At 38.9% G+C, this 26,019-nt stretch overlaps 1 protein-coding gene across 1 annotated transcript in view; it reads left to right on the top strand.

The window, feature by feature from the left end:
• LOC106918233 (neural-cadherin-like) overlaps positions 1 to 26,019 on the top strand; it is a 48,735-nt gene that overhangs the window by 9,532 nt on the left and 13,184 nt on the right. The window contains exons 2-9 of the mRNA XM_088004602.1: positions 5,362 to 5,534; positions 9,658 to 9,826; positions 9,928 to 10,098; positions 10,929 to 11,101; positions 13,055 to 13,222; positions 16,476 to 16,725; positions 18,269 to 18,396; positions 18,514 to 18,700. Of these exons, the coding sequence (XP_087860728.1) occupies positions 5,362 to 5,534; positions 9,658 to 9,826; positions 9,928 to 10,098; positions 10,929 to 11,101; positions 13,055 to 13,222; positions 16,476 to 16,725; positions 18,269 to 18,396; positions 18,514 to 18,700 (1,419 nt within the window). The remainder of the gene's footprint in view (positions 1 to 5,361; positions 5,535 to 9,657; positions 9,827 to 9,927; positions 10,099 to 10,928; positions 11,102 to 13,054; positions 13,223 to 16,475; positions 16,726 to 18,268; positions 18,397 to 18,513; positions 18,701 to 26,019) is intronic.

Here is a 26,019-nt window from a genome sequence, read left to right as displayed (position 1 = left end):
TTTGTCCGTTGCTTGCGGTTGTCATTGCGCATCAGATTTACGGACTTACCGGAAACACACAAATTCGAAGGCTCCATCTTAAGTCTTTTGTATGTAAAATCAATGTGAAGTGAATTGCATTAAAATCTTTGTAATTCATTTGTAGAAGTTATCATGTTAAAGACCTGGCCCTAATTTGTGGGGGATACATTTTATGTTATTTATTATATACAGGGAAATGGCTGGGTGCTGTTACCTTTTCTTAAACCTTAAAGAAAAAAACTCACTGAGCCCTTTCTGTGTGAACTTGGTGCTTTCTGTGTGAACTTGGTGCTTTCTGTGTGAACTTGGTGCTTTCTGTGTGAACTTGGTGCTCTCTACGGTTGTTCAAAAACATGCATGTTGAGTTGCATGTCTTGTTTGTGGAAAATCTTGATCCCAGTGCTACTTCTGCAATGTTCAGGCTGTTGCTTTATTGAATTTTAATGTATTGTTAATGGCGCAGCATGGGTAGTTCAGTGTTTTTGTTGGGGATTTCAGGGACTTTGTGGATGAACAATTTTCTTATACATGAAAGGAAAAAAATATCACTTTAAGAATATGTAAAGTATTCTCCTTTGGGGCCGTCAATACACAATGAAAACACAGAGAGTCAGCAGTTCAAAAATGTTATTTTTGTATGAATCTATAAAAGACGAAACCAAACATACATGGTTGACTTCACTGCCTTAAGTTTTAATTTGAATCAACATCTTTGTGAATATGATGCAACATTTGTAAACCTATAACTAGCCTTGTTGTCTGCCTTGGTAGTGAGGTTGTAATAGTTGTTGTGGTTGTGTAACCAATGCTACACTTGCTAATTGCCAAAGCTAGCATTGATTTTAATCAGAGTAACAATAACATCCAGCTGTAGCTGTGAAATATTAAAACTATTATGTCCTCTATCATCTACCCTAAAACCTTCTGTGCATTTTTTGTTATGACAAAACTATCAAAATAGTGATTTTATTCTCACAGAAACTTGTTCTTGTTTCTGTTGTTAGTCAAAATAATCAGATGGAAACTTTCTTTATTTTATTTGGATTCTTGCAGTTCCCTGCATTAGTTTTCTTCCCTTGATTCTTCTGCATTTACTCTCCATAAGCCTCAACACAGCATCATGTTGCCACTACCGTGTTTAACGAGAGATACTGTGAAGTTTTAATCTTCCCAAACAAACTGTTTTAAATTTAGGCCAAAAACCTCCATTTTGTTCCCATTCAACCTGCTCATCTTCTCCCACATGTTTGCTGCTTACAGCAGACTGTGAGTTTGGCTTTTTGTAGCGGTCTTTCAGTAATGGCTTTCGTCTTGCCACTCTTCTACAAACACCAGATTTATGGAGTGCATCAATGATAGTATTTTTGTTTACAGAATCCTTCATTTGACCTTTGACTCTCAATGACCCCCGTTTGTAAATGTTGCTATAATTAAAAGTTTGTATAGCAAAGATGTTCAATTTGGCAACACACAGACCGACTCACACACAGCCTTCCATAGCATTCCATAAGGAAACCACTCAAGGTGTTTGCAAAGCATCCCAAGCTCCCCGCGCATCAATTCCTCAGAGCAACTGTGGGAAGTGTCAGAAAAACAACTCCAGTCCACGGAGATCTCTCTCTCTCTACAACCCACTTTACCCAGAGGATCGTCTGTCATCTTCCCGCTGTCACTGGGCTGTTCTGAGTTGTGGATAATCAGTACAGGTAGCTTTGAAACGTCTGGCTCTGCAGTTGGAGTGTCCACTCTGAACACAGTGAAGCTGCTGATGTCTCTGCATTGTTGTGCGTTTATTTTTACCAGCATTGAAAACAGTTAAATTTTACTCCTAATACAGGGCGAGAGTGAAGAACCGTGAAAAAAAAGGTTTACTTCTTTAGCTTTTTCATCATCAAAAAACAGATTTTATCATCAAACAAAATGAATCTGTCTTAATAAATTCACACTGCATAACCACATCTTTGGTTCAGGTTCCTAGTCACACCCACACCAGTTTCATGACAGAACTGAGTGATGAAAGCAATAAAACAGAACCTGTATGACATGACGTAGGCTCAACGATATCCTGAAGCAACATAGCTTCACTAATTAACAGATATTCAAGAACAGGTTATTAATAAAGCCACCAGCTGCATTTCCATTGGCCACATAATTGTGCAATATGTCTTACTACACCGCTTAAGCTTTCAATATAGACGGTGTACAAAAAACAAAAACAAAACAATAATAATAGCAAATAAATTTGCTTAATGGAAACACACCAATTTCAAAAGAGCTCTTGTTTTCAGTAAAAAGTAAAAAGCAACTTTCTTGATTGAAGCCAAAAATGCCTCTTATTGTTGAACTACTCGCTGATCTCTGGTTTGATCAAACCCTGCTTATGAAATGATTTGTTTATAGTTACAAAAAGTAGTTAAGAAGAGACTAAATGACAATATCTGGATAGAAATTTAAAATATGGAGCCAAGATACAATTTTCCTCTCCCATTTTGTTAGTTGGCTGGTTATTAGAGACATTAAATTGAACTGATTGATGAGTCACAGACAGTCTCATGTGCGACATGTTATGGTGAGATGAAGCTTCTGGATGAAATTTTGATCTGTTCGGTAGATAAAAGTTAATGATTCCTCTAAGACTATTAGTTCTGCTGCCATCCCTATGGTGGTGTTTTGTTACGTTTTTCAGTGATTCCCCCTACTGTTTGGGAGGAGAACTACATGTCAACACAGAGTGTTTTTGTAGGAACCCATCTGTGTAGGAGCTAATTTCAAAATGGATCACATAGATCAACTATAATTTTATAACTTACAGTAGATCTTGAAAAAGAAAATCTCGCTAAGCTAGCAAAGTTATTTCACTTTTACAAATGTTATTTAAAGGGGCAGTATTATGCAAATCAACTTTTTTGAGCTTTACATCATTAAAAAGAAAAACACAATTTTGCAATTGCGGTGTTTCCATTAAATAAGAAAAGAGATTAAAATCACCCCAAAATAAGTTTGTTCATGAAGTGAGTCAATAAGTAACACTCCATGCCATGGTGCTCCAACTACTTCCTGTTTTCTTCTTTTTCATGGGTTGGGTCAGCGGCAATAATTGCAGTTATATGGTCAATGGAAATACAGTTAGCGAGAAAGTGGCTATCCAATTTTCAGATGAATTGTTCCCAAACCCGATCAGCTACCTTGAGGTGTTAACCAAGGTTGTTCATGTACATGGCGTTAATTCATTCAGACCTTCGTCTCTGGGCAGCCAATCATTCAAAAACATTACCTGGACTATAAGGTCAGAATGTATTTACAAAATAGCTTTAAAGATTCTGGGTGCATAAAATACTTGTAATTTTATGTAGTATGGTTTTCTTCTTAGAAACCTATTGATTGATCAGTGTCTGCCTTTGGTTGCCATGTTTCACGCAGGCGCGGTTACAGTTGCAGTGATTTTGCTGCTGCGTGTAGTAGACGCACAAAAGTAGGATAAAAACACAATGATCATATGTTTTGAGTCTTTAATCTGTCACATCAGTCCCATTGGTCTGCTGGGAAAAGATAGAAGGATGAATAGCACACATACATGTGTATCTACAGTAAGCGCATATATGATTACAATTTCAGGGTCGTAGCTGCAACAGCAGTCAAATGGGGACATGACAACAGTGGCACCCGCCACAGTCTCTGAAGATAAGGAGGCTGTAATAAGTGTGTCCACACTTTTGGCCCACACACGCGTTCACAAACACACACAGACAAGGTAAACAGAGCGCGGAATGATGAGATGCATACAGAGTGGAAGAGAGTCATTCAGAGCACAGAGTGGGATGCAGATGAGACGCCTACAGCAGACTGAAAGAGTCCGTTGGAGGAAGGGGGAAATGGGATGCAGCAGCAGCAGTGCTACAAAGGGAATACCAATCAATTTAACATCAGGCGGTCCCAAATAATGACAAATGCTGGAGATAAAAACGGACACAGAGTCATCTTCTGGCATTTGTGGAGAGAATGGTGCTTTAATTTAGCTCCATGCACTCTGTTGGACTCATTTATTGTGTTTGCCCTTCACCACAAGCTAGCAGAACTTTTCCACATGGGAGGAAGTTTGATTTGAAGTGGAAAATTTCAGTTAGGTTAAAAGCAAAATCTGAAATCAGACAAAGTTAAAGAAATACATGAACATCCTAAAAATGTTTTCGATTATTAAGGCCACCTGGCCCAATGTGCAAAAATAATCAGCCCCTTAACCCTTTTCTGAAATGTATCAGAAGATGTTTGTGGAGTCCTTCTCATTCAGATTCATTGGAAAGCTTTTGAGCATCAGCATCCTGTTGGAGGCCCCAACATAGCACCTGAATCAGATTTAAGCAAAGTCTTTGACTAGACCGCTTCAAAACCTTATTCTACTGTTTTGAACCATTCGAAAGTGGACATTCTGCAGTACTGTGGATGGAACATTGTGCTGCAGGACCTAAGTGTTCTTGGCCTCTGGGTCAGGTTGGATTGGACTTTTTGGGTGAAAAGTTTTTAGTTGAGCCGTTCAGACAGTCATGATGTTGGTTACGTTTTGACAAAAAAAAAAAAAAAAAAGTTTGGTTTTCATTGACCTGCTGTGTGAACATCGCCTAAGGCAGAAAATCAATATGGTTTGGACACTGAAAGGTAAAAGGTTTTCCATTTATTGTGAATTTTATGAGGTCTCAATAAATGTTGGTGGTTAATCATTTTTTAATTAATGATAAAACCCATTAAACTGTTAAAATATAAATAAATACAAACTGTTTGTTTCAGCATTCAATAAGTGTTTCTTAAAATTACATTATATTGGACGGCTTTTCAGTCCATCCAGGATTTTGTGATTGTTTCTGTGGATTTTTGCAATTAAAATCACAAATTTTGTGGTGCTCATTTAGAAATATTTTTGTGAAAATGTTACTATATTTGTGCTAATGTATGATGCCAAATGTGACTTTTTATTAATCACCATAAAGATAACTTGACATCCAGTAGGGCTGAACAGTCACTTATACCCAATGTGATTGGCCCATTTAGAGAAAAATTAGCAGTAAAATTAGAAATGTTTTTTTTTAATTTTGCATGAATTTTGTGGGTTTGTGAAAAACTGAAGGGATGTATTGATGTAATTTGGAGTCCAGAGGGCCACATGAAAATCTACCGTGAGCCAGATTTGGCCTCCGGGCCTCGAGTTTGACACATGTGATCTAGTGGATTGAAAAACCCTGGAAGGCTCTGCGTTCGTTTGAGGTCGATCATATTGACTAAAATGTCTAAACTCGATCCTCCATAAAGACGTGACATTGTGCTAACTACTGCTGTGTTTGGCTGCAGGTTTGATCCGGCTGCGCTCCAGCCCGCCGCCTCGCCTGCAGGGCGTGGAGTACGTCCTCAACGTCACGGCCACAGATGACAACTCCTCGGGCGGGCCGCAGGCGCTGGCCTCCACAGCGCAGGTCATAGTGGGAGTGGACGACGTGAACAACAACAAGCCTGTCTTTGAACAGGTATGACGCACCATCACGCGTTGGCGTTATCGAGTGCGATTTTAGCTCGTTCCACTTCCCCACGTGTTTTGTTTTCAGCTTCCACAGCCGTCTCTTCTCCCAGACGAATCTAAAACATTCCTCTCCAAGTATCGTTCCGCTGCCTTTCCATCCTGTGGAAGTGTTCTCCATCATTTCTCTGTATCCGTGTCTTTGTCTTCCTATCTCGTCTCCTCATTAGCCCCTATCTCTCTCTTCTACAGGAGCAATTAGCGAGCATGACCCTCATCTCTTTCCTCGCATCTTCATCCTACATCATCTCGGTCTTTTAATTAAGGCTTTAAGGGATGTGGGGGAAATCCCGACCGACCTGCTCTAGAAGAGCTGCCTCTCCACCAGCATTTTTTTTTCTTTCCATGTTTCAATTTTAAATCAGGTGACTTTTCAGCCCCCTGAGGTATCCCGAGCCAAGAATAGGAGGTGTGTGTGTGTTGCTGCTGAGTAAAGCCTCCTTACTCTCTTGTGGGAAGAAAGTGAAACGGGAAGTGTTTTCCTTTCTGCTTCATATCCTGTTAGCCAGGCAACAAGAAGACGAAGGGGGATTCTGTGTCTTTAAAGGGATAATGTTGGACCAATGGAAACGAGCTGCCAAAGTCAAAATTAAAAACCAACCTCACTTTTAAGCTGCTAATAATTCCAAATTCATTTAGATCGGAGTCACTTATGTCGTGTTTTCGTCTCTCACTGAAACGTTAGCTGAAAACACGGTGAACTGAAACTTCACGCTCAGTTTTCTCTCGGGGGTTTTCTGTTGTGTATTCCACTTCAGTCGCTCTTCTCTTCCTCTTTAACCGGAGGCTGATTGAAAAAGACAAACAGTCTCCTGATACCTGACATTTGCCTCCTCCAAGACAAACTGAAACATTCAAACTATGAACAAAAATATAAAAGTATGAAAAGGTTGAAGTTAAATGTTTTCAATAAGGATGAGATTAAAAGAAAGTTCTGGAATGAAAAACAATTAAGTGTAAGGTGAATAGCAAAGGTCTTCTCAAAGAATTTCTTTAAATATTTTGTTAAATTACAACCAAAAATGTGTTGTGTTGAGATTTTATGTGACAGACTGACTCAAAATGTGTAACTGTGGAAATATCAAAAGTGACAATGGACTGAGCAGTGCTGCATGAGAGCTTCAAAGTCTTAATTCAGAAGGAAGACATTTTAGAAAACCAACCCTGAACTGCAAAACCACAAAATCTTTTCCATATGTAACAAAGTCTGGAGTGAAATAATCTGCCATTGGAACTAGTACTTTTTAATTAATATTAAGGAAGTATTGACTTAAAACAAGCGCCTATATTTTACTGACAAGTTAATTTATTTTAACTGTACTGAGATAATTTCACTAGAAACTAGACCAAAAATACTTAGTAAGATTTTGTGTTTTTGCAGTGTGCTTTAAATTTCTTCTTTTTCCCGTTTTCTTTTTTCTTAATGATTCTGTTTGCTCACCAGTATTCTCTAGCAAACCCCACTGGCCTTCATATAACTGTTTTATAAAGACATTAAATGACACACATGTGGACTCTTTTTTTTTTGCGCCTACAGCATTTATTATTTTCAATTATGTTTTAGTTGTATTTCGAAATAGAGAGCATTGCACATATCCGATTTTCACTTTTCTTCCACTTCAGTCAGGCACCATGGTCTACTACATGAAGTCTTGAGTAAATATAAATAAGTTTCTTGTTTTTAATGTGGCAAAATATATAAAAGAATGTGACTCAGTTCTACAAACTGAGAACACCGTGGCTCATTTACTGAAGACGACCCGGAGTTAGTCTCTGTCTTCTCTGTCGCTCACAGTCAGCATCTGGACAGTGAAGCCGGCAGAAGCCCTCATCTTGTTTGGATTTCAGATCTTTGGATGTGCCGCAGCCTCTTGGGCCTCTGGGCAGCATTCAGTAGACCAAGACGGCAAAAGAAAGAGACAAAAGCACAGAAAGGTGGTGATTCGGAGCATAACAGGTTCTTGTATTTCCCAGTGGCAGTGGCACTACAGACACACAGCCACTGATTGCATTCAGTACTAACCTTTAGCCTCATGGTGTGGGCTCGTCAAATACTAGGAATTTGTAACGCAACATGAATGCTGCAGCTGCGGGGCTACAATGCTCATTATGTCACTTTATGTAATAATATTATTGCATTTATGACCAGTTATTACAAAAATGCTGAGGTTAGTCTTTTTTAAATCATTTTTTAGAAATGATAATGTTATAATCCTGCATTATGTAATAAACAGTAACAAACCATTGTTTATTTTCAGCATCATTTCATGTTTTTTTTGTTGTTGCATTTTTACACCTGATTTTATTACTATTACATTACATTACTTCATTACTACATAATGAGATTTTACAAGGAATAACAGATTAACATGATAGTGTGATTAGTAATTTTATGACAGCTCTCATTGCATCGTTTACCCGACGTGATCAAATGAGAGAAATTAATACAAACACAACATGATGTGATGAACTTATTTCAGGTTGATTTGAGTGAAAATCATCTCCAGGAGGAACACGGTGGAAAAAATGTAATCTAAGGATGAACGGTGATACGATCAGACTGATCAATTTCAGGTTGTTGTCTCGTTGTAATGCTACATTTACATTAGAGAATTCAGCTGGTTGTCATGGTATATTTGAGTCTTTGATGGCTGCAAGGTCCTGACCAAGGGATTTAAAGCTAAGTTGACTGGACGCGATATATTTGGAAATGATAAATCAGTGACCTGCAGCAGGACATGGCTGCAGACATGGGAGTTCTGATTTTGTTGGGTTTACAGAGTCCCGTTGGACACTTATTGAGACGGCAACAATCTCTAACAATTTACATATTTAGCAGTTTGTTGATTGTTTTTATTATTATTATTATTTTTCAGAGTTCAAAGTTAATAATATCAATTCAATAGTTTACAGGCAGAGTCTTGTTCACTGTACCCTGAGTAATCCCACTAAGTGCCGAGCCTGACACTTCACCTGCTTAATGCATCTCATTGCTTATTTTTTTGTTTGTTTGTTTGTTTTGGTTCGTTTTCATGTAAACCATTTGCTCTGAATAACCTCTGAACAATTTGTTTCGCATTAACAAGCCATTTGTGACACACCGCACTCCGCTTGACCCTCTGGGTTAATTGTCTTGGCTGAGTAACTTGATCTAATTCACAAAGTGTTTGCTCCCTGTGAAGAGGGACGAACCAAACGGAACACGAGTGGATCTGAAAACGAGGCGGCGCCGAGGGAAGAGCGGGCTGGATGCCTTCCCTAAAGCGTGCAGGGCATCTGTACTTCTGTCAGACACCATAAAAAAACAAAAAAAAAAACAAGTTGAGGACTAAAGAGAAGGATGTGAGAGCTGCACAGTGGGAGATAACAGCAGAAACGTCAGCACTGTTGAAATGAAGAGAATAATACTGTACATGTCTGACAACTTCAGTGATGGATCTAAACAGAAGAAAAAGAATGAAAAAGATATTAAGTACAACTTCTTCCACTGGAGCAACTATATGTATCTAAAGCTTTTGTTGGTGATTATAGCAGATTGGAAACCACATTTCTGTGTCACAAAGAACACTAATTCTAATATTAGTTGTATATTAATTAATTACTTAATATTGGCTATCATTTCTGCAACATACACTGTAAAATATTACAAGAGCATTAATTATGTCTGCTAATTTTTACCCTTTAGGCCAAAGAAATCTAACAAGTTTTAGAATTTGAAATTAAAGTTGTGTGTTTTTTTTAAATTAATTTTGTAAATCTACTTTATGTCACTAAGAGTTATTTATACTAACTTAAGGTTTTTAAGTGAGCAGTAAAAACTAAAATAAAAGGGCAAGAGTGGGAACTATTTTCTACCATTTTCTCTTGTGTGGTATTATATCATATGTTCATTTTCATGCACATGTGCATTAAATATAAATTTAGTGCAAGTCTGTAATGCAGTTCTAAATAATCCGAAAGAAGCAACTTTACCAAACCTTTCTCTTTACTAAATAGAAACAATCTCCATGCAAGCATTCTACTTTTATTTTTTTATTACACACCGTTGTCTCTGCTGTTTTCTCTCTCCTCAGTGTCAGCAGTACAGAGAGAGCACAGCGGTTCTGGAGAACCAGCCGGCCGGGTCATTCGTTCTGCAGGTTCACGCTGTGGATGCAGACGAAGGCTCCAATGGCAGGGTCACATATGGCTTCATGCACAAAGACTCTACAGTTCCTGCATTCAGCATCCACCCTGATACTGGTACGTAAACTCAACTGGCAGGATTCTGTCATCAGATTAATTTGAGATAATCTGGTGCTCTCTGCTCCGTCTGATCTGCATTGTCACCCTAACGTTTCCAGGCGTGATCGTGACTGCCAGGAAATTTGATCGTGAGCGTCAGCGGGAGTATGCGGTGACAGTGACTGCCACTGACCAGGCAGCCGACCCCCTGATCGGCATCTGCCAGCTCAACATTCTTATCCTGGACCAGAACGACAACAGCCCGAAGTTTGAGAACCTCCGATATGAGTGTAAGAAGATACTGTGTGTCCCGTTGAGTTTGTGTCCTTTCCTCCCCATACACACATGAAGGGCCTTGGGCTGCAGGGTACTCTTCTCTAATCTCACAGCCTCATTGCATCCTGGGCCCTGATTCTATTGGACAACTGGGACACTCCCATTTAAGACATCCTAACCCTCCATCACCTCCTAAACACAAAGTATTACCGTTATATATATTTGTTGTTTGTCAGTTCTTTGGGCTTTTTTTCTCTTTCTGCAGGTGTAGAAGCAGATCTCTGGTGTGTTTTTCTTGTGTTTTCTCTGAAGTTTACTTCCACGAACAGAACGCTGCTGTGTGTCGTCTGCGATCTTCTTCTTTCCATGCGGGTCGCTTTGGGGTTATAAACCGTTCACACAGATATCTGATTGTGGTCACTTCATGCAGCTGTATGAATGCCAACCCCCACACCCCAAAAAGTCAGATTTTAGCAAAACAAATCAGAATTGAGCAATAAGAACTGCTGTGTGAACAGTCTACATCATGTAGTCAGACAAGTTATTTCTTTAATGTCAGGCTAGAAATCAGGCCTCACCAAAAATGTGGTCATTCATAAACTCTAAATGTTTTAACAAGGGAGGACAGTGATGTTCTCACATTGGGTCATGCTGGTTTGTATATGGTGTTTCCTTAATAAATGAACTCATCAACTGAAAGCAAGTTTATCTTTTTATATTTAAATTTGTTAATGATCTGAAACATTTGGAGACAAAAGGAAAATGCAGAGGGAATCTTTAAAGGGGCTAATTCTTTTTATGAGAAAAATATACTAACAACTCAGAAACATCTGTTTTCTCTCAGACTTCCTTCGTGAGGATACGATGATCGGAACTAGTTTCCTGCGGGTGGCGGCCCATGACGATGACTTTGGCAGCAACGCAGCCGTCACATACACCATGTCTGGTGAGCAGCCGGAGTACCTCAGGGTCAACCCGCTGACGGGCTGGGTGTACGTCAACCAGCCCATCTCCCAGGTAAATATGAGCCGAGTTCAGGCTGATACTTACATCAGTGGAAATCGAAAGTTCAAAGCTTTTAGCATAAACTAATGCTGTGTTACTTGTACGAAAGCTGTGCAGAGCTAATTTGTGATTAATGAAGTCAAATAGTGGTTTATAAATAAAGAACAAATTGTTGGAGTGGTAAGTGTTGCTACTTGGTCGCTGATCAGACTCAAAAGTTCACTTGCAACAGTTTCTCAAGAAGAATGTCTGGATTTACGCTCAAACGTTAGAACTTGTTAGAGCAGGGGTGCCCAATACGTCGATCGCGGAAAGGTTTTGAGTCGATCTCGGCAGATGACAATCTGAATGCCGCCAGGACGCTGAGACCAGCACTTCCTCTTCTGACGGGTTTATCAAAAATATTCACCAAGATCCTAAACGTTTATAGATTCATTAAAAAAGAATAATTATAAAAAATCAATGAAATGTGTTAAAATTAATAATCTCAGTAATTATTGTTTCAACAAGGTGTTGCGTCACATTAACAGATAAAAAAAGAAGAAAAAGAAAAGGCAACTCAAAGACCGACTGAGAGCAGAGCAGGAGTTTAAATGAGCTACTCAACCACCGCTGTGTTCATGAGAGGCTTATTAATAATCGAGAAATAAATATCAAGCCTGGAAACCTGATATGGTAACGGACTGAATGTTGTGTTTTTAAAGTAATCTCTGCTCGGCGTGCGGGCGCAGGCGGTTGCCACGGCAACGGGTGTGCTAAACAACAAAGAGACAGAAGGTAAAAAGGTAGGAGTGGTTTAGAGTTGATCGTCTGCTCGGGTTGTTTTACCTTTGCTTACCTTTGCTGTGGCTCATCACACCTGCTGTAGTTTCTGAACATTCAATAAACGACAAACTTGGACCAATGACCTCGTTCGTTTGTGAGCATACGTCACAACAAACATCAAATAGGACAAATATATTTCATTAAGTTTTAACAAATTCTACCGAGATAATTATGTGAAATTAAATTAATTATATCCCGACTTCAGAAGATTTGCCTTTACTTTTACTGGGCTCTTTGGTTCCTCCTGTCAGTCTGTAGTTTCTCATTCTGAGGTCATCAAACCAAAGTTCAGATCTACCATGACTGAGTGACACCTGCTGGCGTCAGGTCTGCAACCAGCTTCTGATTGAGAAACCAGTAACCTGCTCCCAGTGTCAGAATGTCACTGAGGAAGGAACTGCATTAGGTTTTCTGTCACTTTATTATTTCTGCTATAACTGATGTATATTTGTATATAAAATGAGTCAATAGAGTTTAATTTGCAATTTTTATGTCTTTGTGTCATGAGGTAGATCTCAGGCAGCTGGTGAGAGAAAAAGTAGATCTTGCTCTCAAAAAGTCTGGGCACCCCTGTGTTAGAGGACAGAATTAAACGTTAGTTTGTCACTAATAAAAAAAGGATTTTAGTCAACCTGAAGCAAAGACAGAATGCTTGTATCAGCACTTTATTGCTGACAATTGCGGTTCTAACTTCACCAGAGCCCCATGCCCAGAGGAGGCTATCTGATATCTGCTTCCTTTTTGTCCTTTGCTTCACTACCAGCAACAAAGAAAAATCTATTCTGTTTGGAAGAAAAAAAGAGAGGAAAATTCCTTGTAACGATTTCCATACTGCACATCTCGGACTCTTCCAGGACCGACGAAACTGAACATTTGTATGTTCAGCATCTTGAAGCTCCTACTAACAACCCAAGCTTTCTTTTCTTTTTTTTTATTTGCTTTACATCATCAAACACACAACAAAACTCTTAATTCAAAATTGCCTAATTCACAGTAGTCTGCTATATAGAGCTGCTACAAAGCACATTGTTAGTCTAGCGCACCACACTCTTTACCCTGCAGTTTGACATAAAGTCACATCTTCAGCCTTTTGCTTTCTCTTCCTGTCCTTAAGCCTCACTTCCTTTACTCTGTCCACAGAGGACATACATCACCAGGGAGATTGTAGCAACAGACGGAGGAAACAAGAGCAGTTCGGTGGAACTGGCTGTCACCATCACCAATGTGAAGAACCAGCCTCCACAGTGGGAAAAAGACACTTACAGTGTGGTGATACCGGAGAACACAGTTCGGGACACGCCTGTCGTGGTACGTCAGTCTGCGGACGTTGTAGCGTGAACTCGTTTGTTAACGTCTATAAAGTTAAAGAAAAAGAAACAAAAACGTAAATCCGAGCTTGTTTGCAAAGGAAGAATTACACGGAGGGTTTTCATTTGGTGATTCCTACCTGGTTGGTCGGACTCAGACCAGCCACTTGTTTAGATGCACCTGTTGTTAACAGAAATCAGCCAATCACATGGCAGCACCTCTAGTTATGGAGGCATGCTTAAAATTACTTGCTGAAATGAACTTGAAAATTTGAATTGATTGAAATCAGCACTGATCAGTTGAATGTAACGGAACCAGGTGATTATAAGTTTCACTGCTGCTTTGAAAACCGTGCACACTCAACATCCCATCGACATGCCATCTCTGGATTATTTCATCTATCTTACTGCTTTTTTTCACACTACCAAAATATTTTTAATGAATTAATGTTTTTTTTTTTTTTTTTTTTTTTTTTCTCCCTTTGTTTCAAAGACTCTCCTGAAAGTAGCCCAGTCCATTAGAGTGGCTGATGAATGTTTTAACTCCTAGGATGGAGATAAAGATGGAGAAAGGTTAGTTTAAATGGGAATGCGCGCCCTTTATTGTGTTTGTGAGAGACGCTAATAAAAAGAGGAAGACAGAGGACGGTCCCAGCGGTGCCATGCATTAATCGAGATTGCAGCTTGGAGTTGATTCGGCGGTTATGGAGAGATGCAATGACTCTCCGTTGGCTCTGATTCCTCTGCCTTGGACAGTTGAAGTCTTTATAGCCTAAATAAGCACACTGTGTGCTCTGACACATTTTGCTTTGCAGGGTGTCTCATTATTGCTGCCACTTCTCTTTCCAGGTTGAAAGGATGCATGTGGGTCACCTATAAGCAAGCCACATCAATCCCAAGATGGCTTTCTTAATTTTAATTGGCTTGTATGCAGCATCAGCTGTTGAATAGCCTCATCCTTAATTAGTGTAGGTGGAAAGCTGCATTTGGATGCGAGTGTGTCTCTGTTTGATCCCACACAATATAATTTGACTGCTGTTAGATTTAGACAGTTTGGAGCTTTATAGGAGATGATCTGTTTATTATGCACAAATCAGTTGTAGCTTTGCTGTTTGCATTTAGAAGGGGTTCATTTCAACCAATCAGCTGGACTTTCTAAGATAACTTTCAGCCAATTGGATTCTGATTGTGACTGCTTCGTATTGTATAAGTAGAACCAAATTGGAATTGAACCTACCGGGACCCTTTATATGCCACTGGACTGTCATAGATTTATTTGTTTATATATTTCTGGATATAAACTGACTGTTTGTCTTGTAAAAGTCCCTTGGGTAACCTTTGTCTTTTTAATTGGTGCTTAGATTGAATTTCATCGCTGAAACTTAGTCTCAAAATTGTTAAGTGCAAGTGTGAAAATTGTTTTAAATAAAAATCAGTATAACCTTTTAAGCTTGGGTTTTGCTTGCTAGCTTACATCACACCGTGAGAACATGCCTTCTATATTGAGAAAGTGATAACTATTATGATGCGAGTGTCATCATGCTGCATAAATACACAGTTGAAACTGCCACTGTCTGACAGCACATTGCTGTTTGCTTACTAACACGATATCAGGAAACGATGTACTTTATTTGCTGGAAGTTTACGTGTAATACAAAATTTTTTCGTATTACTTCTGGTTTTGTTCCACAAGCTTTTCATTATGGTTTCCTGGAGTTTTGCCCCAGGTCTCCACAGAGCTGCTATATTTGTATTCTACCTTTCTGACACTGTTTCAGCTCTACCCTTGTGGAACTGAGGTCATAACTTTGTGATGCCACCCACCCCAAAACGTTGACTTGCTGCTTTGTAACTAATTTAGCTAATTCATTAATTTCGGTATCCATATGGTTCTAATCCAGTTGGATGGGCCATTTGAGCTCAGCCCTTAACTTCCTGGCTAATGTTTTGAAATGCTGAATCCATGTGTTATTTACTTCTTATACCATTTTTTTTCTTTTTCTTTTTTTTTTTTTTTGTTTAAGCCGGACCAGTCCTTCCTACATATTAAACCTTTTCCTCCAAATGCATGATGCCCTAAAAGGTCAAACATTTGAATTTTGGCTTCGTCAGGCCAATGGATGTTTCTCCAAAAATGAATGTCTGTGCACCTGAATGTGTTGGAAACACAAATGCAACTTTTTCTGTTGGTTTGCAGAAAATGACTTCTTCTTCACAGAGTGGCGTTTCAGCCCTGCTGTCATGATCTGTGTTCCTGTGTACTTATTCTAAGGGTTTTCTGTGTTCAGTTCTGTCCTGTGAGTCTCTGTCTCTGCGTCTTCCCATTGATTGTTTCCCTGGTGTGTCTCGTTCCCTCGATAACCCCCGTGTGTATTTAAGTCCATCTGTTGTCTCTGTCTCTTGTCGGGTCCTTGTCTAATGTCTGTTAGTTCGTCTGCCGGTACAGTAGTACAGTGAAGTCCTGTGTCGGCATTTGCTCGTTTTTGTCAGTCTCGTTAATTCAGTTGCTACCGGTCCTGAGCCTCTGTGTTCTGCTCTGCCGTGCTGCCTGTAATTTGGACTGTGGAGCATTTTCATTAAATTCATTGTTTTCATCAACATCCTGGGTCTACCTGCGTCTCTCCTCACCATCAACCACCACAACGCTTGACACCTGCCACGTACAGGAATTGTTTCAATGTGGAAAATGACAACATGGTGATCTCTGGGACAGATTGTAGAACCGTCTCCTTCCTGAACATGGTGCCTAGACATGCCTGCAGTGTTTCCCACGTTTTTTTTATTTGGAAAGATAATTGCGGGTATTTCAGGTATAGAAATTGGACCCAAAGATTCAAGAGAGATGTGTGTTTGTGAGGTATTACCTTAACACATCTCAACATTCAGAGGTGTGTCTTTATTAAACCCAAATGTTTTAAGCTAGAAGTCTGTATTAGCTGGGACATTGTCATTTTGGCTTTCTTTAACTGACAGACTAAAACCTAAGTAAATATTTGGCTTACTCTAACTTTTAGCAATTTTTCCTGACTTCAAAACAGCAAATATTTAGTCTTCTGTCATGCCTGACAGTGAGGATAAAAAGGGCTTTTCACTCAGCCTGTGTATATTTCCAGTTTCTACTGTAGTTTTAGTTTTTTTTCAGGTCTAATATATTGAGCAAAATGTTTAGGTGGGGATAATTCTACGTAGCTGTGTTCTGATATTGAAAGCTTAACTTTGCTTTTGTCCTCTTTTCTTGTTTCTGGTCCATAAAGACCATCAAAGCCACATCCCCTCTTGGTGATCCGAGGGTAACGTACAACTTGGAGGATGGAATGGTCCCAGAGACCAACATGCCGGTTCGCTTCTACCTGACTCCCAATCGAGAAGACGGCTCAGCCTCCATCCTGGTGGCAGAGCCCCTGGACTATGAGACCACCAGGAACTTTATTCTGCGGGTTCGCGCTCAGAATGTGGCAGCTGTACCATTAGCTGCCTTCACCACGGTCTATGTGAATGTCACAGGTAAGTATTTACGAAACATTCCTGTTCATTGTGTTTCTTCCAGAATGTAACATATTATTCTAATAATCAGCAGCTGAAGTTCCATTTACCATATCATTTTGAAAATAAATTGGCTTAACGTAAAAATCCCAACTATATAAAAAACTTGTTTTTGCAATAAAATGTTTTTACGCTGAGATGAAGTGTATTGAAATTGGTTTATTTTGCAAAAATTTGATGGAGACACTTTTTTTGCACATGATTACCAAATGGTTGTTGCCACTGGTGCAAACTACTGAGACAACAGAATTTGGGAGGACAGTTTTATTTTTTAATGGTTTCGTTCATGTGAACAAATTTATTCACCTGTGATCTTTCTTCAGTTTTTTATTTAATGGAAACACCACAATTGTGAAATTGTGTTCCTTTTCTGACATCAGTGAATATTGACAAAGTTTGTCATGGAAACTCAGCTACTGTGAGCTGGTTGGGGAAGTAAACAAGTCCCCCAAAGTGATGTGTGGAGCTTAGCCATGTCTTTATTAATATTGGAAAGCACAGACTCCATGCTTGGTGGAACTCAAAATGACAGACGAGTTGCAGCTCAAAAAGCAGAACAACGGACCAGCACTTCACTTCAGAACCCTTTCAGAACACGTTTGATCACAATGCACAGTCTCTGTTGCCCATGTAAATACTGACACCCTGTTCACTGTACCATTTATGCCTATCTTTATTGTTTGGTTATGTCTTTTAAGTCTGAATTAACTTTGTTGACGTGAAGTTTTGAAATCCTGACCTTTCTCCTCCAGGTGCCACTGCATCCAGTTGCTATAAAGCTTGCACTCACACACAATCACACACACACTCGCTGTTCAGTCACATTTGTGCTTAATCCAGTGAGAAATAATTAATTCTCACAGACCCTCTCTTCCCCTACTGTCCCTCTTCTAACTTCCATTTCTCTTTTAGCCCTCCCCATCGTCCATATCTGTCTTAATAAGAAAGCTCTTTGACTTCTCCAGAGGCAGTTATTCTGAGGAGGAGAAGGAGGTCTGTAATGGATTTAAGACCCAATTTTTTATTCATAGATTAAGACATTTGCTCAGAAGACATGGGAGGAAAAGAGGCTCATGAGGCAGCAGCAGATTTAATGTGTGGCAGGTTTTGAGTACAATCTGTAATGCTTTTGGACATTAATCTGCTTTGTTTAAATTGGACTTTTACTTTTCTGAAAATCTTTTCTCTTGTTTTGCATCTCTTATTGGTCTTCAGTACAGAGGTTTAACGTGATGCTCTGACTTCTATCAGTTAAAGACAAAAGCTGCTAATAGGCACTTCATATTCTGGAATTATGTAACTAAGAAACGAGGTTTATTAGAGACAAACTGTAAAACTTTAGTTAATAGCATTTCTCTAGTTTTTGTGAACTGATTTAACAAAACGAAACATTTAGTGTATCTGTGGCCTAGTGTCAGTCCTTATAGGGAAGAGGTTTGATCTAGAAGCATTTTCTATCAAGTGCTTCTGACTTGAAGGGAAAATTGTCTTTTTCCATCTTCAGATGTTAATGACAACGTTCCATTCTTCACTTCCTCCATCTACGAGGCTTCAGTCACTGAAGGAGCAGAATCAGGAACTTTGATTTTCCAGGTATCAGCCAATGATCTGGACCTGGGCCTTAATGGCAAGGTAAAAAAAAATCACACATTAACTGATCACTTTAGTGTACAATCTTTGACAATAAATACATAGAAATGCATGTTGTTTTTTTTAGACCCAAGGTTTGTTTTCCACCTTTCTTCTCAGATTTCCTACTCGTTGCTGGAGGACCGCAGTGGGGATCACAAGTATTTCCGCATCGACTCCGAGCTGGGCTTCATCTACTCTCAGGCTGTGTTTGATAGAGAGACCAAAAGCTCATACCTTTTGGAGGTTCAGTCTGTGGATGGCTGGGAGTCTTCGCGACCAGGAAAGCATGGACAACCCAACTCTGGTAACTTAGAGCGACACTTTCCAGCTCGTCTTTGTAGGAGCAGTATTATGTAAAATTGACTCTTTTGAGCGCTGCATCAGGTTATAATGTTATTCCCTCATCAAAAACACACCTGCAGCGTTCCCTCCTCTCTGTCAGAAGTACAGGTTTAGTGGGATCTTATCCTCGTGTGATTGCCATGTGTCTGGCAGAGCAGATAGTTGTGCACAGGACTGGTTGTACATGTTCTTTTGTCTGCGGCTCGCTCACAGATATGGTCATAATGATTGACAATGGAAAATTACAGTGAGAATATGAAAACTGCTATTGCAGGAACAAAATGACATGGAGAACAAAATATCAGATTTGTTTTTTTGAAAATATTCTGACTGTAAAATAGTCATATTTCTTCTGGGTACTCAATGTTTTTCACTGTGCCAGGGGATCTGTTAGGGATGGGAGCCGCAGCTAGCCAAGATGATTCTACCTCTAGCTGAATGCTATTACAGAAGGAAGACGTTAGTTTCTCTGGACTCACTTAAGCTCCACTTTCAGATGTTTAGTGAAAAAGAAAATAGGAATATTATAATCACTTAAGTCCCACTGTGACTAAGCAGGATATTTCTATTCAATTAACTGTCCAATAAAAGTTTGAAATCCTAAAACAAAGAAAAAAGAAACAACAGATGTAAACTGTAAACCAGCGGTGTCCACTGTGTGGCCTGGGATGTTGTTGAAGGTGCTACAGCCCTCCCTCTAACTCACTTCACTGAGAGGTTACAACCTCTCCTCTAGCATGTTAAACCCCCACGAGGTCACATTCATTAAACAGCTTCTCTCTGCCTATGTCTGGTCCAGGTTATGATTAGTGACTCGAATGGAGGGACGTAGTTTTGATCTTGTGCTAAGGCAGCCGATTGACACCGTTCATACATTGTCTGCTTTCCTACAGTTGAAGACAGTGACACCAAAACTGAATGTCTAAATTGGCACATGCTTTTTTTATTCAGTAAGGTTTAGCTAGAACTGATTTCAGGAATGATAAAAAATTTGACCAGTTATTTCAGTTGGATTTTTATTTATTTGAGGCAATAATATTAAAATCTTAATACAAGAGAACACGTTATGTACAACACACAGTACTGATATTTTAAAGCCTCCACCTTACTTTTATATTAAATAGCACCACATCCATCCAGTGACCTTTACTCAAAAGCAGACTTTATTTGTAAAAATCCAGGATGCAAGCATGGTTCCTAATCATTTTCAGATCACAGTTCCATGTATTTCAATACTCAAATGTTCAGTGTTCATATTTTTAAGGTATGAATACTACGCTAAGGATATTTCTACAGTGGTCAAGCATTATCCACTAATAAAAGCACAGACAAAATGAATCGTAGGAAGGTAAAATGACTTGCCATACCCTCTAAACCTGTTCCAAACTGTAAAGGCCTTTCTGTGTAAAACTTCATGTTAAGTTGACATACACACCTTAATGAATAAATAGAACAGCTTCTTCTTGCTGTTTATGAGTGTGCTGTGGAAGCTATGGCAAATAAAATGTTATTACATCAAATTCAAAATCCTTTCATAACAGGAAACAAGATCTTGGAGATTGCTTTTTCTTTTGAAAAACAGAGCAACACAAAGAAGTCGGTGCAGCAGACAGCTGCTCTACAGACTTCATCTAAGCCTCCAAATCGCGATCGAAGGCAGTGTTAATGTTTATTTTTCCCACATCTGCTCCGTCTCTTCACTCAAAAACCAAAGGGTATCTCCCTCTTTCAGCGTGTCAGCCCGATCCCCCTCTTCCCTATCCCTCTCTCTCTCATTTGCTGCCAGATGAAATGCATACGTAGACAAGAAGCATAGCGAGATGATGAAGAAACAGAACAGCTGTTGAGACAGATGGATGGATAAGAAAAGGTGATGGTAGAAAAAAAATCCTCAAAACAGACACAAGTCCATAATCCTTCTCCAAAAAACACCAAAGACTTTGAAGGCCGTTAATCAAAGCAGAATGTGGACGGCTTAACTTAAGGACTGCATTTTATTGTCAATTTTCAGCACCAATGCATCAAATGTTAAACTAAGTTGTGGTTTCTTTGTTTTGTTTTGTTTTGTTTTTTTTTATTTGAAAATCATCATTTTTTTACCTGGTGGCAGAGATCAATAATAGGAGGATCAAAAGTCCAGTGAAGATCTATAGATAAAAAAAAATCATCTAATTTCTCACCAAAAATAGATAAATGAAATGTATAAAGAGTTACAAAAGAATGTTGGAAAACCAAAAGGCTAAACCTTCCTTGATTGTGGTCTCCAAAGTGGTCAGACAGGAACCTACCAAGACACGGCTGTTCAGGATCACAGCAACTCGTCCCCACTGTTAGTGAGGCCACTCAACACATTTAGAAGGAAGACGGGAAAGAAGAAAGCCTACTTGTAGTTTTCCACAAGCCTGTTAGAAGCTGCAAAGATCTGTGACTAGAACAGAGATGAATTTCTGAGTTGCACCTTAAATATACAGCCGTTTTGGCATTGAAATGCTTTAGATCAAAGCATATTTATGTGTTCCATTGACTCAGTCAATGTCCAGATCTAAATCCATCTGAAAATCCATGGCAAGGCAAGAAATGTATGTTTGAGGTTTTCCTCCTTCTAACAGAGCTCATGCTATTTTTGCAAACGTGTGTAGGTGAACATTTTAATTTCAGTTTGGCTCAGGATATGAGCCACACTTGCAGATTATTACTAGAGTGGGAAAAATGACAGTGACATCAGATATCATTTTCTTTCCATTTTAAAAAATACACATTGCTTTGTGTTTTGCATTAAGGTTTGTGAGTGTAATGTGACAAAATAGGACAAATATTTTAAAAATTTTAAATCTGCCAGATAATGTACATGGAAAGAATAGTTTATTTCCCTCTACATGTTTCTACTTTTCAGTACAAACAGTTTGGTGGTAAAAAAAAAAGTCAAAATATTAACTTAATTTGCACAGCTTTAGGGACTGTGCAAATTATCAGTCTGTATTAAAATAAATATTTGATGGTAGATTTGGGGCTGCACAGTGGTGCAGTTGGTAGACCTGTTGCCTTGCAGCATGAAGATTCTGGGTTCAATTCCCAGCCTGGGTCTTTCTGCATGGAGTTTGCTTGTTCTCCCTGTGCATGTGTGGGTTCTCTCTGGGTACTCCAGCTTCCTCCCACAGTCCAAAAACATGACTGTTAGGTTAATTGGCCTCTCCAAATTGCCCCTAGGTGTGAGTGTGTGTGTGCATGATTGTGTGTCTCTGTGTTGCCCTGCAACAGATTGGCGACCTGTCCAGGGTGACCCCGCCTCTCGCCCAGAATGTTAGCTGGAGATGGACACCAGCAACCCTCCTGACCCCACTAGGGACAAGGCTGTAAAGAAAATGGATGCTAGATTTGTTGCCCAGTAAGGTTTTTTGTACAAGTGGTGGCTGTGAAGGGATATGAAATTGTGATTTCCACTTTCAGGGTGGAATCATGGTTAAAATATTGCATTGAAGACATTTTAAAGCCAAGTAAAATTTAACCATGGATTGTAGTTGTTTCTAAATCAGTTCCTTCTATAAACAAAATCATAACTTTAAGATTTAACATGAAGAAGTTGGTGGGGAGAAACTTTAAAAAAAAGAGCAGGTGGGGAAAAAGGGCTTTCCATGAGGAGAAACATGCTGCATTGCAAATTAGCATTATGACGTAACAGCCGTCACTCGAGACCTGTATGAGATATATTAACCGGATCATCTTTGACTTAACAAGTGACTTGAAAAAGGAATGTAAAAAGGAAACTAACAACACTTATACAAGTGTTGTGTAAGCTAGCTAGCTAGCTTTGATAAGAAGCTAGCTTCAGGAAGAGATTAGCTAGCTAGCAGAGGCAAAGAAGACACTGCGGGTCCATTAGATCTGTTATTATTAAGGGTGTACTGCTGGCCTTCTGTTAGCAACTCTAAAGGTTAAAAGAAAAGGGGACTGACCTGGAAAGTAGCTGTTGGCAACAAATTTACTTTCATGGAAAGAGTTCATTTGGAATAATAATAATTATTGTTTATCCTCTGACCTGAAGGAAAGATGAAATACTTTAAAATTTACAGTATCTTGAAAGTGAAAAATAAAATTCCTTAGAGTTTACAGCTCCAGTTGATATATTTAAGTATTCTTGATTAAGACGGTTTGTCTTTGTACCCAGTAAAGGATTCCAATCCAGTAAGATGAAATATTACTCATAAATGTTAACGTTAATTGATGCAAACGTTTGTCATACATGCTGCCATCTGACTATGATCTTTGTCTGTAAACATTGTGTATTTTGCCAGGTGTGTAACTGAAAATAAACATTTTAAAAAGGTATTTTAAAGGAACACAAAATAAATTCAAAGTACAGACTCTGAACACGTGGCACATAAAAAACTCTGCACATAAAAAACTTAGCTCCGTATTTAATCTAAAGATTTAATCTGTTTTTACAGCATAATGTTCCTACTTCTCTCTGTGGAGCAGTCAGCTGCCAAAGTCAAAATGGCTCCACGACCTTAATGATTCTGCAGGGCTGTAGTTAGCCAGTTCATAAAGTCTGACATTGTTGCACACTTATGCTCCGATATTCAAATATCTGTAGACTCTGATACTAATCAGACTGCTGGGACTGGTTGGCAGAAATGTGTGTTACTGAAGTTAAAAAGGGTTTTATGGAGTTTTTAAATGCTACTTTGTTTCTGAAGAGCAGAATTATTATACACATATCAGCTGTAATATTACAAGCACTGTCAGAATGAATATTCATACTTTTTTTTGTTTCTCGATCATTCTCGGTTAAATACAAGGTTGAAATGATTGAGCAAATTATTCTTGTATTGCATCCTTGAAGAAGCAGTGCATCAGTTTCTTTTCAAAAAGAGGTTTGTATTTTTTATGAATCACCATTGATTATTAATATCACTTCAGGTTTGGCTCACCATGGCATTTGTAACAGTGTAAACAGATGTTAAATATTAAGAAGTGCAGGAACTACAGAGACACTGGCAGTAATTTGATGTTGTTCTTGGTTTGTTTTGAATGTAGAATGAACCAGAAAAGGAATGAATGACAGCGAAAGAAATGAAGGTTGTACGTTTGAATTTCTATTTATATTAACACATTGTTTTGACTTCTGCTTATTTTTTGAAGCATAATTATGCCTAACTTTGAGCCATGTCCCCAGGTGCCCATGGTACATGACAGAGCTTCAATGGTTTTGTATGAAAGAAATGAGGAAGATTGAGTCCATATATAGACACATATTTACTCTGATTGCAGCCAACAGTGCATCACCTAAAGTTTTTGTTTGAAGGGGGTGAAGATTTCTGTAATTTCTTGTTTTATGTTAAATATGTTCATTTAATTACTTCTTTATAGAAATCAGTTCTTACTTTGACATTGAAGGTGTTTTTTTTTTTTTTTTTGGCAAAATAAATTACAAAAAGACAAATTATTGCAACCATGATTGATTTGTAAAATCAACAAAAGCAGTAGGAAAAAAACCTAAATGAAGAAAAAGAACTGAATACTTTTTTATCAGCGTTGTACCTGCAGACCATTGGTGTAGATGATTCAGATGCTTGCATGGTTAGAATAGACACCATAGAGAAAAACTGGTGTCATTCTGACCGGTAGTGCCACAGGCAGCATTGGATCATATCCAGGGCTTTACCATAACTTAGTGGGTTTATTACATGTTTCCTTCTGAGCATTTATATGAGGCGGAGTGTTTGTATCCTGCAGCTGTCCATCATTTTCAGCATTCAGCTTGTTCATGTGATAATTGGTTAAAGATCATGGCAGCGACTGATGAAAACTGTTACTAGATATATATTCATAATTCAGTCATGGTGCTAGTACTCATCATCTATCAACCAATCAGAGGAGATGTGGGCATCTTAGTGGAGCAACAAGCCCTGCCTGCTTGGGAGAGGCTATGTATGCTGCGTTTGGGGAAATTGTCGATGATTTTACAGAATAGTCATGGATTCAACATGTTGAAATGACACACAGCTTTATGAACTGTGATGCTGTGAGAGCTCTGGTGGAGCCAGCTGCAAATTGTCTGACAAAACAAAAACAAACCATCGTCCTCCTACTACTTCTTCCCTGCTTCGTCAGTTGCAGCTAATTATGTTCTACATTTGCATGCCTTACTCCTCCAGGGTGCTGGTACAGACGTATGGGGACCATGCGTGAGGTCCTTCGGTGGTTCGCTGGGTCTTTCTTCTCTCAACAGACACGTTTTAAATTACCTCAAATGTCAACTCCAACTCTGTCCCAGTCTGCCAAATCTCAACTGCCAGTTGCAACAGCTGTTGATCAGCTTGCTGGATGAGGGAATGCAACAGCCACACAGCTGTGTGAGACCAAGACGATGTTGGACTCAACAGTTTTAATCAAAAGTTTGGAGACTCAGGATTCCTAGTTTTCACAAACATTGCTGCTTTGTTTCTTTTTACTTTGGTAGTTTGGATTGATTTAAGGTTGCTATAGAGAGTGATCAGATGCAGGATGTTAGAACTGTAATTGAAACTGATGGTTTGACCTGCTTTCTGATTTATTGGACTAGTGATTATCTGATCACTTGTAGTATTCAAAGGACATTTCCAGACGTCCTGTCAGATTTAATGCACTTGGTCCTGAAGCAGCAGAACATTATGTCCACACCTTTCATTCTAATACACTCACTATTCAGAGGTAAATACACTGACATGAAAACGGTATGTTAATGAAATGACAGAACTCAGTAGCTTTGTTTTCATTAACCATAAAATTGAGCAAAGAGGAATTATGAAAATAAATGTCCTTAATAGAAAGACAGCAATAAAAAAAAAAAAAAAAAAACTATTTGGGTGACATGGTTTTTCAGCCACAATCGAGATTTGTGTATTTTACAAAACTGCAATGGAAACACTTTTTTTCACATCGCTCCAGTTTGTACACAGCAGCAGCTGTAGGAACTGGCCTCCTATGATGGCTGGCTCCACCAGAGCTCTGACAGCATCAAACTGCTCATCAAAAGTTAAGTTTGTTGTTCAAATGTGTTGAGTCCAAAGTTCTTCAAATCAAAGACTGCGGTTTCCGCTAAATGCCACTAATATACATATACAAGTATAAGAGCCTTTCTGCTTCAACGCCTGAGTGAGACGCTGATGGCTGATTGTGACATGACTGAATTATGAATATATCGCTGAAGTGTTTACATCCGTTGCCGCCATGATTTTAAATGTCTTATTGCATGAAAACATGCATTCATGGGTGATTTTAATTGCATTTCTTATTTAA

Source organism: Poecilia mexicana, unplaced genomic scaffold, assembly GCF_051168715.1.
Source record: "Poecilia mexicana isolate PSO_F unplaced genomic scaffold, ASM5116871v1 scaffold_3, whole genome shotgun sequence".
Classification (NCBI taxonomy): Eukaryota; Metazoa; Chordata; class Actinopteri; order Cyprinodontiformes; family Poeciliidae; genus Poecilia; species Poecilia mexicana.
The sequence above is the reverse complement of the archived record's forward strand: the minus strand, read 5'-3'. Positions and strand labels throughout refer to the sequence as shown.